Source organism: Periplaneta americana, chromosome 8 (assembly GCF_040183065.1).
Source record: "Periplaneta americana isolate PAMFEO1 chromosome 8, P.americana_PAMFEO1_priV1, whole genome shotgun sequence".
Lineage (NCBI taxonomy): Eukaryota > Metazoa > Arthropoda > Insecta > Blattodea > Blattidae > Periplaneta > Periplaneta americana.
The window spans coordinates 148270728-148286888 of record NC_091124.1 but is presented as its reverse complement, the minus strand read 5'-3'; the positions used below and the strand labels follow the sequence as shown (position 1 = coordinate 148286888).

The 16161-nt window shown below is 36.3% G+C and overlaps 1 protein-coding gene across 1 annotated transcript in view; it reads left to right on the top strand.

Annotated features, from left to right (window-relative positions):
- Window positions 1-16161, top strand: part of LOC138704252 (clotting factor C-like) — a 49717-nt gene that overhangs the window by 24142 nt on the left and 9414 nt on the right. The window contains exons 6-7 of the mRNA XM_069832127.1: window positions 388-544; window positions 12275-12432. Coding sequence (XP_069688228.1) covers window positions 388-544; window positions 12275-12432 — 315 coding nt within the window. The remainder of the gene's footprint in view (window positions 1-387; window positions 545-12274; window positions 12433-16161) is intronic.

The window sequence follows — 16161 nt, the reverse complement described above, 5'->3', positions numbered from 1 at the left end:
ATACATGAATGAGTTATACCTGCATTGTTCTCAAACAAGTAGAAAAAACACAACAGCTTGCACTGCATTACGTACTGTACATTAAGTGAACTGGACTCATGCAATGCCCGACAAACCTCCTTGTTCTTGGCACGTAAAGTGAGGAATCGTAAATCTCGCAGCGTCATATACGGATTACTCTGTATTTACATTATAATTAAGTGCTTTTTTCTTTTGTTAAGTTTATTTATACACGCTTTAACATCTGTGGTCATATCTCGTGTTATGTACTATTGTAATCTGGGTTTTCATTTCAATGCACACACAAAGAGGCACAGACACATACAAACGCACGATTACACAAAGAGATAGACACCAGGACCGACGTTAATTATAATGGTTTTCCAGGTTGCTGGATGGGGCGTTAATGAAAATGATACGTTCAGCGACTTATTACGCATGGTACAACTACCAGTTGTATCTGATCAAAAGTGTATCGAAGAACAGCCACGGGATTTTAAGAAATACGTCACATACACAACCTTCTGTGCAGGATACAGAAACGGTAAGCTGTTTCTTCAACTGCAATTAGATACATTTTGTATGCAGAGTTTTAGATAGCAATAGAATTGTTTGCAGTTTTCATCTCGATTATCTCAGCCTGTTCACTGTTCCTCCATCTGATATAGTTTTGAAGAATTTTATACTTATTCAATTTCTCTACAGACAGAAGTTGTTCTTTTAAAGTGAAATACTTATCAAAGTTCATAGTCTCAAGTTTTATTATGTGTGCACATACGGCTGTAGAATTTTTAATAACGATGGAATCATAATGAAAATAGTGTGTACATATAGGTCATTAAATAAGATTTAAACTTTCGCGTGTCGGTAGTACAGATGGTGGCAGTGAAAATAAGTATAGCTTGATTCAGGGGTTTTGGCCCCTGCAAAAAATACAGCTCGATTCAACGTTAATGGCCCCTGTCCTTGGTTGTTTGGATAATGAGCGAGCTGTGTTGATGCGTTATAAACTCATAAGAATGAAATTTAATCACAAATGTGCATAGGAGGGAAGAGAAAAGAGGAAGAAGGAAAATAATACTTACTGTACTCCAACCAGGAGAAAGTCTCAGGGGAATGCGACGCAGCGGGGAAATGCTGTGAATGAATGTTGATGTCATATGAAGTCATGAGGTCACACACGTGAGTACACGCAACTCCATTGGCTAACTCTCAAACCACAAACCACACAAACAATACCTGATACACACATACTTATACTACCCTAGTTATAAAATTAGATCATGGTTAATTTCCTGGTCTTTTAATCCCTCCATACAGGAAATAGCATATGCAGGAGAGCGCATGTTTCTTAAACTAACGTTATAATGGTAATATTATCTACTGTTCTCCAACCAGGAGATCAACCGTGAAAGGAATGTGCTTACTATTGCGTCGTCTTTCGGAACGAAGTAGATAAATAATATTACAGTTATAACGTCAGTTTAAAAATCATGCGCTCTCCTGCATATTTTATTTCATGTATGAAGAGATTAAAAGACCAGGGGTGCTATTCATAGACATTTCGCAGCACGCGCTACGAGCGTATTAGGCTAGCCCCGGATATCCACTGGTTACTAGTACAGAATTCAAATCATATCCTATCGCTAACACTGGTTTATGAATACGAAAAACGCTGATCATCACCGGAAGCCCGCGCTAAAATGTCTATGAATACGGCCCCAGGAGATTAACTGTGATCTAATTTTGTAACTAGGGTAGTATCAATATGTCTGTATCAATGTTATGGTTTGTGCTGTGAGAGCTAGCCAATAGAGATAAGAGTATCCACGTGTGTGACCTTATGACATCTTATGACATCAGCATTCATTCACAGCATCATCCCCCTTCCCTTCATTCCCTGGAGACTTTCTCGTGGTTGGAGCACAGTACCTACTTCGCTCCAATAGATGACGCAATAGTAAGCACATTCTTTTCAAGGTTAATCTCCTGTTGAAGAACAGTGCCCGAAACTGAGCGACATTCATGTTAAGAAAATATAAGTCATCATGACATTGTTTAGTCAACAGAAGTAGTGGTTAGTAACGGGACGTGTGGAGGAATGTTTTGTTTTAAGATGGAGTGTACCGCGACATGATAAGAAGGAAGTGTTAGGTGATATGACTGCGCGGCCTGACCTGTGTGACCCAGCCCGCCAGTAGTGGTAACTCGCTCTTACTCTATCTACTTACTTTTTGCAGGGGCCAAAATCCCTGAATCAAGCTGTAAGGCCCGTTACACAGTCATCCGTATGCTACGCAGTACGCACTACGGATCCGTAGGCAGTTTGCTTTCACAGTCACGCGTAGCAAATCCGTAGCAGATTAATTATATCAGTCGGCTTGTTTGTTTCAAAATGAGCGTGCTTCAAAGAGAGCTTTTGGTTGCACATTATTTGTATTAAAAGAGTGCATAATAGACAATATTGTGTTCACCCGCACTAGTTCTAAAAATCCTGAAGGAAGCTTTTATAAATCTACATAGTGACTTGCGCGAGACCGAAAGAAAGTTCCTTTAACTAATTTCGCATGTTTATTCAATCGTTTGATGAACAATTGGAAAAATTATAATAAAGGCAGCTTGAACTGGATCTACATAATTATGTCCTACCGAGCGGTTTGCTGTTAACATAAGGTGATAAAAATTACTCAGATGAATAAATTATTTATAATCGACATTTTATTATTTCTTGTTCATTATAACAAATTACAAAACCAACAATTATTTTTGTTATAATCTATATAGATCAGAGTTTCTCAACCTTTCTCATTTCCTTTATTTTAGTGCAGGCCTCTAAGTCTAAGGTGTAGATTGTGTAGAATGTACTGTAATGTTTTTCCTTTCTCTTGTACGGGGGAGGGACCCGAAGGCTTACACTGCAGCCTGAGGCTTATTGTGCTTACCACCCTATTCTTGTGAATGATTGGGTAGCAGAACTGCCGCGCTCTTGTACAAGTACAGCACGCTGCACCGTGTATGGATGATGATGATGATGATGATGATGATGGTGACATGTGAATTAATAATGGCGAAATGAGTTCGAGGTCCAACGCTGAAAGTTACCTAGCAATTCTGCTTCAATTAGTTGGGGGAAAACCACGGAAAACCCCAACCAGTTAACTTGTCCTAACCAGAATTTGAACCCGAGCCCGCTCGTTTCATAGCCAAACGTGCTGACCATTACTCCACAGCGGTGGACTACTGTAGTGCTTTTTTTTTATTAGGTTATTTTACGACACTTTATCAACAGCTTAGGTTATTTAGCGTCTGAATGAGATGAAGGTTATAATGCCGGTGAAATGAGTCCGGGGTCCAGCACCGAAAGTTACCCAGCATTTGCTCATATTGGGCTGAGGGAAAACCCCGGAAAAAACCTCAACCAGGTAACTTGCCCCGACCGGGAATCGAACCCGGGCCACCTGGTTTCGCGGCTAGACGCGCTAACCGTTACTCCACAGGTGTGGACCCTGTAGTGCTACTCAACCTTTTGATTTTGAGGCTCCTTTTTTCCTCACATTAACTTACTTTAGTGCGGCTCCCTGGCCTGACGTGTAGAGTAGAATATAGAACATACAAAGTAGTAATATGAAATTTGGTATCAATTCAAAAAGAAAAAAAACTTAATTAGCTAGCTTGTTTTAATTTAATGTAAAATTGTCAGATAGTAAAATTTTCAAAAAACAACATTTAAATTATTATTATTATTATTATTATTATTATTATTATTTTTTTTTTTCATTGCACCCCACTACCAGTTGGTCGGTCACCCTCAGGGCTGCAACCTCCCTTTCCGGTTGAGAATCACTGATTTAGATTAAATCTGTTTTAAATACACTGAGGAAATATTTATATTGACTAGGTACTCTTAATTAAATATTCCTTAACTTATTTTTTAGATAAGAGGTTTTATATATATTATATAAACATCTCTTACGCGGAGTAGTTCACCGCGTGAGACAAATAGAGCTCTCCCTCTATAGGAGGAGGCCTTTGCCCTTAACGGGACATTTTTAGGCTAATCATTTCATTTCATATACAATAGTGTGTTGCCCATATTAGGTAAATTCCTGTGAGTGAAAGAATACCTTTGGAGGTTGATGGAGATTGGAGAATTGACATCAAGGAAGACTATTGTTCTGTTTGGGAAATGTTTCCAGTGTGAAAATGCGAATTAATATTTGTGTATTCTGATGTACGATTTTTCTGAATATTAGCCCACCAAAAATGGCAAATGAACAGACTAAGTAAGTGATGTGAATGGGAAGGACGGGATAAAAGGGGATGGTTCATGTTTTGTATTCGCAAGACTGTGTTTCCATACAATAATGTAGTTTCTACTTCTGAAAAATGTCCTAACAGCTAACTAAGTTATCCTCAACGGAAGATTTTTTTTCCTGGAACTTCTGCCATGTCTTCTCTCATCTTCATCATTCACCTGCATTTCATTGTGTGTTACTGTCCATTTCTGCAAAATTTTTCAATATAATGTCACACATCACGCCACAACTTCTACCTGATGCCTCTATTTTTGTATTATTCACAAAAAGGATCGCAGAAACATTGTCTTCTATCTAATTGACTGATAACAGCTGCACATTCAAAATCATAATGCTTTCAAACATGAATTTTACTGCTTATTATGCCGCTACGCTATGCGTAGTACGCATGACTGTGTAAGCCCACACTTGTCCAAGGTATTCATCTCTTCTCCGTAGTCCGTAGCGCGTAGCGGGACGTCCGTATGGATCCTACGGATGCGTACAGTACGCAGAACTGTGTAAGCTCCCTTATATGTAAGGCACTACGTCCGTTATGATATATTTTCTTGACATGAGTGTCCCTCAGCTACGAGCATAGATATTATTTTCATTTTTCCTCTTCCCTCTTCCCCTCCTATGCATACTTGTGATTAAATTTCTTTCTTATAACGCAACACACAGATCACTCACTTGCCACACAACCAAGGACAGGGCTAATAACCAAAGCTCGGAACTTGGGGACTTGTGTCGTGTGCATGAGTAAGGGTACAGGTACAACGTACACAAAGCTCACGCTGCAAGTGCTCAGGGACAGTCGTGTGTACTAAGAAAGTGGCCGCAACTAATGACAGGAAGACGGACGAAGAAACTGTTATGTCGAAGCCAATGACATTCAGAGAATTAAAGGTAAACGGTCTGTTTGAGGAAATAGAAAATACGTGTTATTTCGAATGGGTATTATAGAAGTTTGAAAATACATTTTGTTTTAAATTTAAGATACAATTTTTCGTGGAGAATTCGGAGGAGATACATTATTTTTTTTCGAATGGAGAGTTTATATTTTGTAAGTTGTGCCACACACAAACATTGAAAGGCATTGCAGTCCCTCAAATTGTAGAAACGTCTGTCCATAGCCATGGATCGAAACGTAGAGGGGCTTGCCCTAGTAGTGACACACTAATTGAAAACTATTTTCGAGAAAAATTTAGGATATACTTATCTTTCTCAGATACCATATCAGCTAGCAACGGCTGAAAATCGAACAGAAAACAGTAACAGTGAAAACATTCAGTATTTTAAGTCTGCTACCGAAAAATCTTAGAATGTAGATAGTCATACACTGTAATAAAATGTACAGAGCAGAACAGTAAATTTGATATATTTCTCATGTTTATTTTTATTATATATATGCTATGAAATTACGTGTTTCAACCTACCATAATATTATCAATATGTTGTTGCAGCCAGAAACCACTTTTGTAGCAGACCTGACAGTACCTCCGTGCTGGAAGCGGGAATTTGTTGACATTGAAGTCCGGTCGCTTAGTCACGTGCAAAGACACAAGTCCCCAAGTTCCGAGCTTTGCTAATAACGTTGAATCGAACTGTACGTGCAACAATAGCAAAGATGGCCGATCGGCTATATGTTCGCGAGCGAGTGCAGATTGTTGCACGCTGTGAAGTGTGGAATTCCATTCTTCTTGTACAGAGATGGTGAAGGGAAGAGACAATAAAGAATTGTCATAGGAAGCTAATGACCACAGGTTCGGTTAAGGATGCAGGAAGAATTGACCATCCATCCACATTTCGTTCTGAGAAGAATGTGGCGATTGTGCATGTTGTTGTTATTATTATTATTATTACTATTATTATTATTATTATTATTATTATTATTGACTATATATTTCTGTCGTCCCCTGCGGTAGCTCAGTGGTCAGACCTTCAGCATCTCACTCAGGAGGTCCGGACTCGATGAAGGACAAGGTCGCAGTTGGGGGTTTTCTCGGGGTTCTCCCGTTCCCCCATTTTATACATCTACATCATTCCGTCAATATCTTTCCTTCATCATTCCATAGCATTCCCCAGACGCCGCACAGTGTGCAAAAACACAGTTATTCTAGGTGGACAAAATTACATTCTAACGAATTGTTATGAAACTTTTGTAAAGATCTTATAGGTAGCACATACTTTTTTGTGTACAAACTCTGATTACGTTTGTTTAAGAGGTACTATTCCTTTATAGGAAGTGCTTTTAGACAACATTAAGAACTTCTCTTCTATCTAACAGATTTTCATGAACCACTGTACAGGTAGCATATATATATATATATATATATATATATATATATATATATATATTTTTTTTTTTTGTTTACAAATTATATTTACGGTTCCATAAGAGGAAATACCACTTTGTAGGGGGTGCATTTACATAAAATTAACTTTTCTCCTACATAACACATTTTTATGAAACTTTATACAGGAGTTACAGATAGCATATATTTTTTGTATACAAACTCTGATTACATCTGTATGCTACCTGTAGGATTAATTGTTGTACAAAGTTTCATAAAAATATATTATATAAAGAGAAGGTATTAATTTTGTCTAAATGCACCACTATAATGGAGCAGTTCCTCTTATAGAAACACAATCAGACTTTGTAGACAAAAAATATATTCTACCTGTAACTTCCGTGTAAAGTTTCATAAAAATCTGTTAGATAGGAGAGAAGTTTTTAATTTTGTTTAAATTATCCTCTATAAAGGGGTAGTTCCTTTTATGGAACTGTTCATATACTTTGTACACAAAAAATATATCCTACCTGTAACTTCCGTACAATGTTTCATAAAAATCTGTTAGATATGAGAGTAGTTGTTAATTCTGTCTAAATACACTCGCTATAAAGAATTAGTTTTTTTTTTTGTACAAACGTATTCACATAGTTTCATAGCAATTCGTTAGAATGCAGAGAAGTTATTAGTTTCGTCCGGCTACTAGATTTGCGTTTTGATCTACGGTGCGTTTGTTAAGGTTAGATAAAAATATGTCCAATGTACTTTTAACCTGATATTCGATGTCATGTGAACAATTTCGCAGGACTAAAACACTCACACAGTGATTAAAAACTTCCTTCTTCCATGATTGTTTTCTGTTGTTAAGGCAAACATTGAACAGTTGCCGCCGCGTGACCATATGCTCCATCACTGAAAAAAATGGTAAATGCGCAAGAACGCACAAACTTTAAAACAAGGATTCAACACTCTAAATGAGGCTGTATTAAATGGTAGAACAATTGTTGTAACCGGACGTGACCGGCTATACTAAAACTCACATTATATTTCGAGAGCTTTAAAAACATATTTTTTTCAATTGTTATATTTAAACCTTACTGTAAGAAGAAAAATAGTTTACAAACTTGAAATTGAAGTTACATTAGTAAGAACGCACCTATCTGAACAGATTCCATGGCTCACAACATAATAAACCACTAATAATTGGCTCTTTTTTGCCCATACTAAGCCTCTCTGACAACGACTGAACAGCAGAGAGAAGTGTTAGAAAAAATCAGTTTTTATAATTTTCCAAAAATTGCTTGCCGCTGATAAAACAGTAAAAGCTTTACTCACAACATTATCCAAATGTTAAAGAACCTGAATTCATATTGACTTATGCCTAACTAAACAAGTCGAAGTTTGATTTTGTCCACCTAAATTTGGGAAAACTGCACTCTGTGCGCCGCTGGCGATGTACGGAGGAGGATGGCCTAGAGACGTGTAGGGTTGCCAACTAGGAGCCTGGGTAGTGGGTACCCAGCGAACCTTCGTGTAGTCAGATAAATGCCTTTTTTTCTGTAGAGATATACTGGAACTAGTTAAATATCTTCACATTTTATATAAAATAAAGTTTGAAAGCAGTTTTATGATGCCTAAAAATACCTATTTTGCCCATTGAGACCTATTTTTAAGGTTTTATAGTCTAAAATTTACCTATTTCTATTTGTTACGTATATATTTTTATTTTAGTGTAGCAGTGAAAGAGAAAGTTTTGAATGTCATGGGGTGGGTTTGGTTCAAATATCCTGTAATAGTTTGGTTGTAGGAATGAAGAAATTCCTGGAAGGTGTCTGGTTTGTTAAGCACTTGAACAGACAGTAGGAATGTGATGGATCGGGAGGATGTACTTTCTAAAGAAATCAGCATGGCAGATTTGCTAAATTTAAATACTCATCCATTGCTTCGGTATCATTGGGAAGAATTTTTGTCGCCTACAGAATGGTTCTGTCAAAGAAAAGGCAAAGTTTCACAATAGAAAATTGCAATGCAATTGTGAATAATGTGTTAATTCTAAATTCATTGACAAATTAATTAATTTAATTGTAATATGATCACTTATCTATTAACAGCCTTAGAGCAATGAGGCCGATGAATTCACAAAAAATTACAGACCAGTATTCATAATTTAAGACTTAACAAAAATCAAATTTCTAACCGCAATATTTTTTACTGTTTTTGTCACAGTGTACCGTAATGCTTAATACTCACTAATTAATCGTATTTTTATAGTTACTGTAGTTTGTGTGGATAGAAATTACATTTTAGCTGCATAAAATAATATTTTTAGCCGCTTGAAATTTTATTTTTAGGTACCTAAATCTATGCCTATTTTAGGTGCTTAAAAGTTAGTTTTTAAGTGCCGGTGTCTAAAAATCCGAGGTCTAGTCATAGGACAAATCCTCACATTGATCTCGACTAATTTCGTCTCAGTATTACATATTCCAATGACGCCAGGTAACCTAGCAGTTAATACAATGTGGTTAAATAACGGATATAAATAAAAAGACAAAAATAAAAAAACACATATAGCAAAGGGAAAAATAAAAAAGACGACAGAGGATATATGTATCTATAATTATGTGGAACGTTTAAGACGTTGGTGATTTTGTGATTTCAAATAACTGTAGGTCATCACTTGGTGAGAATGATCTTAGCATAACCATGAAAGAAATATCTTGAACTTTTAATAAATAGACCTATCGTAAACAGTGTAAGAAAATAAATACAACATTCGCTGCTCAAGTCGCTAGTAGTATCTTGAATGTAATATTATACAATAATATTCAAGCTTAATTCATTTTCCAAATAATGATATAATAAGGGTTGCAAAGTGGGCGTAGAATATTACAAAAATAGTAACGTACCCTTTTCCCAGAATACGAGTAGGTGCCAACTTCAACGTTCCATGTAAGAAAGACCACAGAAATCGTGGCACCTGCGTCATCTCCGTTGTGCTTATGTACAGTAGAGGTAACAGCACCTTGGAATACTACGTTCCAAAATAACGCTAGTATGAAATACTTGCCGTTAAAAATACTCGTTTTACTTTGGAACTACCTTATGACAACGTCTGTTCCACAAAACAGAACATGTTTGACACTATTGAAAGCAGTGGCGCCAACTTTTAGAAAACATGGGTGGGCTCAAACATATAATAATAATAATAATAATAATAATAATAATAATAATAATAATAATAATAATAATAATAATAATGATTTATTTAACCTGGCAGAGTTAAGGCCATACGGCCTTCTCTAACACTCAACCAGGAGTAAAACTGCGTTACAAAAAACACTAGAAATTTACAAAGTACACTACAATTTTACACACAAAACTGAAGGTATAAGTCATAAGTATAATGATAACACGATAAATAATTGGGTGGGCTCGAATCCCACGAGCCCATATAAGTTGGCGTCACTGTTTGAAAGCAGAATTGGGAATCCTTTCGTCGCACTGAAAGAAATGTTGGAATAGATAAATAGATAGATAAATAGATAAACAGATAGTGAAAGATAAATAGTAAAGATATGAAGAGCCTCTTTAAAAAATGTACACATTATCTTGAAACTAATGTTACTGGGTATAGGCCTAGATCACATTATGTATAGGATTCTATCAAACAATTATTAACATAATGCCAGTATTAAGAGTATAGTAACTACATTGTGAATTTTATCAGGGAGATGAAAATATACAGGTTATATTTTATTTACAAATATTTTACATTTTTAGTTTCATTGGAGAAATTGAACACTATTGAAAACTTGAGCTGAGAAGAAGAGAAAGAATGTATTAGGGATCCACTTCGATTTCGTGACCAATAAAATTTACAAATAATTTAAAATGGCATTTCATTTCCTACTTGGAACAAACCTAATCTATGAATTCAATTTGGCATTAGAAAACATTTTTTTTCTACGAATTCACATCTCGGCTCACTATGACATCATACTGCATCACATGGCATACAGGGAAGTATGTGATCATTTACCGTCCTAAATACCACTGTTATATTACATACTAGTCGCACGTGCATGTTCCGAAATACCACTGTTATATTACATACTAGTAGTACGTACCTGTTCCAAAATACTAGTGTTCCATCAGATACTAGTCAACCTGCGGTTCCAAGTTACCAATACCACTGTGCACCTTGTAGTTACATATGAGTAGGGACCGTATTTTTATGTAATTACATGTTATATTCCTTTCAACCTAACCTATATAAATAACAAATCTTTGTGAATACTGTAATTACCATTAATATATTAAAATTTTATAATACATATTTTTACATATTTACCCCAGATTACATGTTATGGCTTGAAATTACGTAAGTCTACATATTTAGGGGTTTTATTCATTTTTATTTCTCTAAAAGGAAAAAAAAAACTTCTGCTGGGGAAGTTTACAATTTGAAATACACAGATTTAAAAAGTCTTTTTACCTACCCAAGAAAGGATATATTTCGGGACGAAACACAACGCCCTTAGTTCCAAGAAGTAATAGAGACACTCACTCCATACCGCCCACTATAAATATGAGTGAACAAAAGGCAACCTTTTTCATACAACTACCTTGTATTGTAAAAATCACTCAGAAAGTAGCGCTGCCTTCTTGCGGTGGAGTGGGACGAGGATGACATGATTTGTCTCGAACTATAATTGTTCTGCACACGTCTTAACAAGCCGTTCCCATGTAATTTGCAACCTTACCCACATTCTTCCTAATACTTCCAGGGAAAACCCGTGTCAAGTCTGACATGAGCCGCAATAAAGTAGCCGACTTTTGAAAAGAAGCTGGAGTAAAGGAACAAACTTGAAAGATGTTGAAAGATTTAAATAAATAGCTTTTCAGGTTATTGCTTGACCTCTTTACTTTAAACTTAGTAGGCCTATACGGAAATGGGATTTTCCAAGGAATTAGAAAGTATGGTTCTCGGCTGGAATAATTCTACCCTTCTGAATGAGACAGGAATGTCACTTTTCAAAAACAGTTAGTAAATGTCTATAGTTTGAGGTTTTAGTTGGTACAGTACTTTGTTTTTTACAGGGAGCAGCTAAAATGCATGTGTCCCACATCTCCTCTTATTTTCTCCTAATCCAGTAAAGCGAAACAGTGCTTGCAGTACTGTTGTGTTATTAATTTTACTCAGTTCTCTAGTTTTAGTACTTACAATATAAAGTGCAAGTGAGTTTATCTACTGCTTTTAATTAAATAAAATGGCCCCTGTATCTTCAACCCTAACGACAAAAATAAAATCATGGATTGCGATGGAAAAATAGTAATGTGTCAAGTGTGCGGTAAAAAAGTCGGGTGCTCTATCAAATCACAACTGGGGAATCTTACCTATCCTACCTGCCAGATATTGATATTAAATATTTTATGATTTTACATATTTTGGTACATATTCAGCTTACTTTTCTTACATAAATATGTACATATTTCACACCTTGATATTACATCAAAATCCGGTCCCTACATATAAGTTACATATGGTACTGTTATTTCGGAACTGTTATTTGGAACCTAGTATTTTCAAGGAACTGGAACAGTTTGAACTATTACAAGAAAATAATTTTTCCCATCTCTAATGTACAGTATGTCTGAAGAGAAGTGATGCTTGGTTTACAGGAACAGGAGTATGCAATGGCGACAGTGGAGGTGGTCTCGTGTTTCCTCATCCAGCTGAACCGAATGGCACTTGGCTGCTGCAAGGCATAGTGAGCGTGAGTCCACGTCGACGCGGTACATCATTCTGTGACTCCACTTACTACACAGTCTTCACCAAGGTTCTCTACCTCTGAAGTAACAATAAAAACTCCTAATGACTGGTGACTGGGCGCAAACATATCCATATTATATCCATTACCATAGCTGAGAAAGAATGAATAAGAGTAGGTGGATTTGAGAATAAATAAAAAATAATGCAAATTTAATTAATGAAAGTACGATACAATATTTAATAGGAAAGCGAGAAATTGAAGGTAAGACAGTCTAGGTATGAGAGAGAATAGAAGAGGAAAGATAGCAATTCAGTTAAAACAGATGAATAGGACGTAAACAGGAAATTCTTGGCAACACATAAAGATTGTAGGTCTTATGTTGTTATACAGGGTGTAAGGGGTATAAGTGTCATTATTTTAACTGATGATTATTTATGTCATAAGGAAGAAAAAATCTCCTTACAATTGTTTTCTAATTGCAATATTTAACCAATTATTAAAGTTTAAAATATTAGACGTTTGACAACGTTGCTGGATGAGGAGGAGGGAGTTTACAAGTACACGGTACAGCTCAAGTGGGTACAGACATACCGGTACAAAACAGATACTCTGTTCTAATGCAGGGGTGGACCAGGACACCTGTTAACATAAAACTAGCAGCAAATACAAACTTCCAATCTCATTAATATACCATAATGGTAAATTTCCATTTTATTTTTTATTGTAAGTCTAAAAAAAGAAACAATAATGGTTTACGGAACAAAATCACAAGCAAAATTTTTATCTCTCCCTCTTCCTTAAAGCAGTATAATTTTAAAAGAAATTTCTGGTTATGTGATTTTCGAAACAGGCTAAGAGACTCTCAGTTTCTAATAATCCTTCAGAATCTGCTACAAAAGTTCGCCGATTAGGTAACCTTCTTTGCGAAAAACGTTGATGGTACATCCTTCTTGCCGCACTTGAATTACGACGACTTTGTTCATAAATTAATAACATATGATGATATTCCAGAACTGTGAATGACATTGTAAGTTGTTTATCGAACTGCCGTCCGCTCGGAATGACAGGGAGCTTGAACTAAGCTGAGCTGTACGTCTGTGCACAGTAGGCCTACTTCAGCTGAATGAGTCCTGCTGAAGATGTTGCCACGTCTCTCATGCCGATATATTAACAAATTTAAGCATGCATTATTATTTAATTTCACGAAAACGTAATAGAAGACAAAAATATTTATTTAAACTAATATTAACTCTTTGCTAGATGTACCTACTTATGTAATTGCTTTCGTATTATTACTAACAATATAAGTAGTATAATGCAAATAAAATAAGAAAATAATTTTTTTCTGGGAAAAAGTTTTGACCCTATGTTGTATGAACATTTTTTGATCCTGTAGACCGTTCCCGACAACTGTAAAAAGGACTGCACTTATACCCCTTACATCCTGTATATTAAAGTGATGGTGAAGCGAAAAGAAGAAATGTAAAGATCCATCATAACTATGAATTGTAAAGTTCGTTGACAAATAAATATCGATATCAATATTCATTAACAGTCTAACGAAATCACTAACAAAAGAGACTATTCTGCTCAATATGGTGCGCGAATTGCCGCCACAAAACATTAAAAATGTGCCATTGTGTTTTCTCCGTAAATTATACATACCAGAATAGGTAATGAAACTGAATATCAAATGTTTATAATAAATTATATATTTAATGTTCATCTTACAGCATTATCGCTAAGTTTTGGCCAATAAATTCATTGGGTGTACAGACTATGAATAACAACGATGTATTTAAATTAGCAGACTGTTATTGGTTTCGTGGATCAGACAGTCTCAATTTTTGTGAAGAAATTCAATACAATAAAATTATATTTTTTATTGGCAGGCAAAGTACCTAGACTTCGTTCATAGTAGAAATGACATAATTAATTCTGATCCGATGACATTTTTTTTAAATAATATTGACAGCTTTCATAAATTGAGCAGTGAAATTTGATACGATTTCACTAGGCCTATAGATTTTGTATTATGAGTTGTTTACGGTCGATCGTCAGATAGAGGTTAATCTAAAATATTTTTCTTTTCGCTGAATGCGGTCTGAGTAACCACCGAAATGAGGGAGATTTTTTTAGGAATTACATCGGTTTTAGTAAAACTAAACTTTCATTTAGTTGGCAAACACAGCTGAGGTGGCCGTTTAGGCAAGTTCCTCTGTTATGTCTTTGGTTATCAACAATTTTAACTACAGAAACTATTTACAGCTAACAACATGATTCATTCATTCTTTCATAGTGTTCTCTTCAAGTGGAGATCTTTCACTGCAAACTCATCATTCCCCAAACTTTCCTACTTTCCGCCTTCCTCTTAGTTTCCGCGTATGATCCATATATATTAATGTTGTCAATCATCTGATATCTTCTTCTGCAACGAAATTTTCTTCCGTTCACCATTCCTTCCAGTGCATCCTTCAGTAGGCAGTTTCTTCTTAGCCAGTGACAAAGATAATTTCTTTTCTCTTTCTGATCAGTTTTAGCATTATTTTTTCTTCACCCACTCTTCCTAGCACAGCTTCATTTCATATTCTGCCTGTTCATTTCACACGCTCCATTCTTCCCATATCCACATTTCAAATGCTTCTAGTCTGTTTTCTCTTCACTTCGTCGTAATGTTCATGTTTCTGAACCATACAAGTCACACTCCACACAATCCACTTCACTAGTCTCTTCCTTAGTTCTCTTTTCAGAGGGCCACAGAAGATGCTCCTTTTTCTATTAAAAGCTCCCTTTGCATTGCTATCCTTCTTTTGTCTTCCTGGCAGCAACTCATGTTACTGTTTATAGTACCCCCCAAGTATTTGAAGCTGTCCGCTTGTTCCACTGTCTCATTCCGAATTCGAAAGTTTACTTTCTTTAGTTTTCTTCCAAAAACCATGGTCATCGCCTTGTTTGCTTGCATCTTCATCCCATACAGCTCACTGTCATTTAGCTCCAATAGCATGTCTCTTAGTATCATCTCCTCTTCTCCTAACAACGCTGTATCTGCCATTTTTGCAGTTTTTCTTGGAAAAGACAATTACAGTAGCTTCCCGTTGCTTTCTGCACACTACTCTCTTTTTCTCAACTCTAAAGGCCCCAGAGTGGAGGTGAAGTGTGTGAATATGACTAATTATGCCCTCTGGACTTTACCAAAATTCACCACAATGCACAGTGGGCCAGAAATGAAATCTGAAGAGAAAAAATTATTTCGCGCTGATACTTGTCGTGTACGGTTTTTATAAAGTCCACAACTGTGGAGTAACGGTTAGCGCGTCTATCCGCGAAACCAGGTGGCCCGGGTTCGATTCCCTGTTAGGGCAAGTAATTTTTTTTAGTTGGTTATTTAACGACGCTGTTTCAACTACTAGGTTATTTAGCGTCGATGAGATTGGTGATAGCGAAATGGTATTTAGCAAGATGAGGACGAGATACGCCATAGATTACCTGGTATTCACTTTACGGTTGGGGAAAACCTCGGAAAAAAATTCAACCAGGTAATCAGCCCAAGCAGGGATCGAACACGCGCCCGGGCGCAACTTCAGACCGGCAGGTAAATGCCTTAACCGACTGACCCACGCCGGTGGCCTTTGGGGCAAGTTACCTGGTTGAGGTTTTTTTTCCAGGCTTTTCCCTCAATCCAATATGAGCAAATGCTGGGTACTATCGGTGCTGGACCCCGGACTCATTTCACCGGCATTATCATCTTCATCTCATTCAGACGCTAAATAACCTAAGATGTTGATAAAGCGTCGT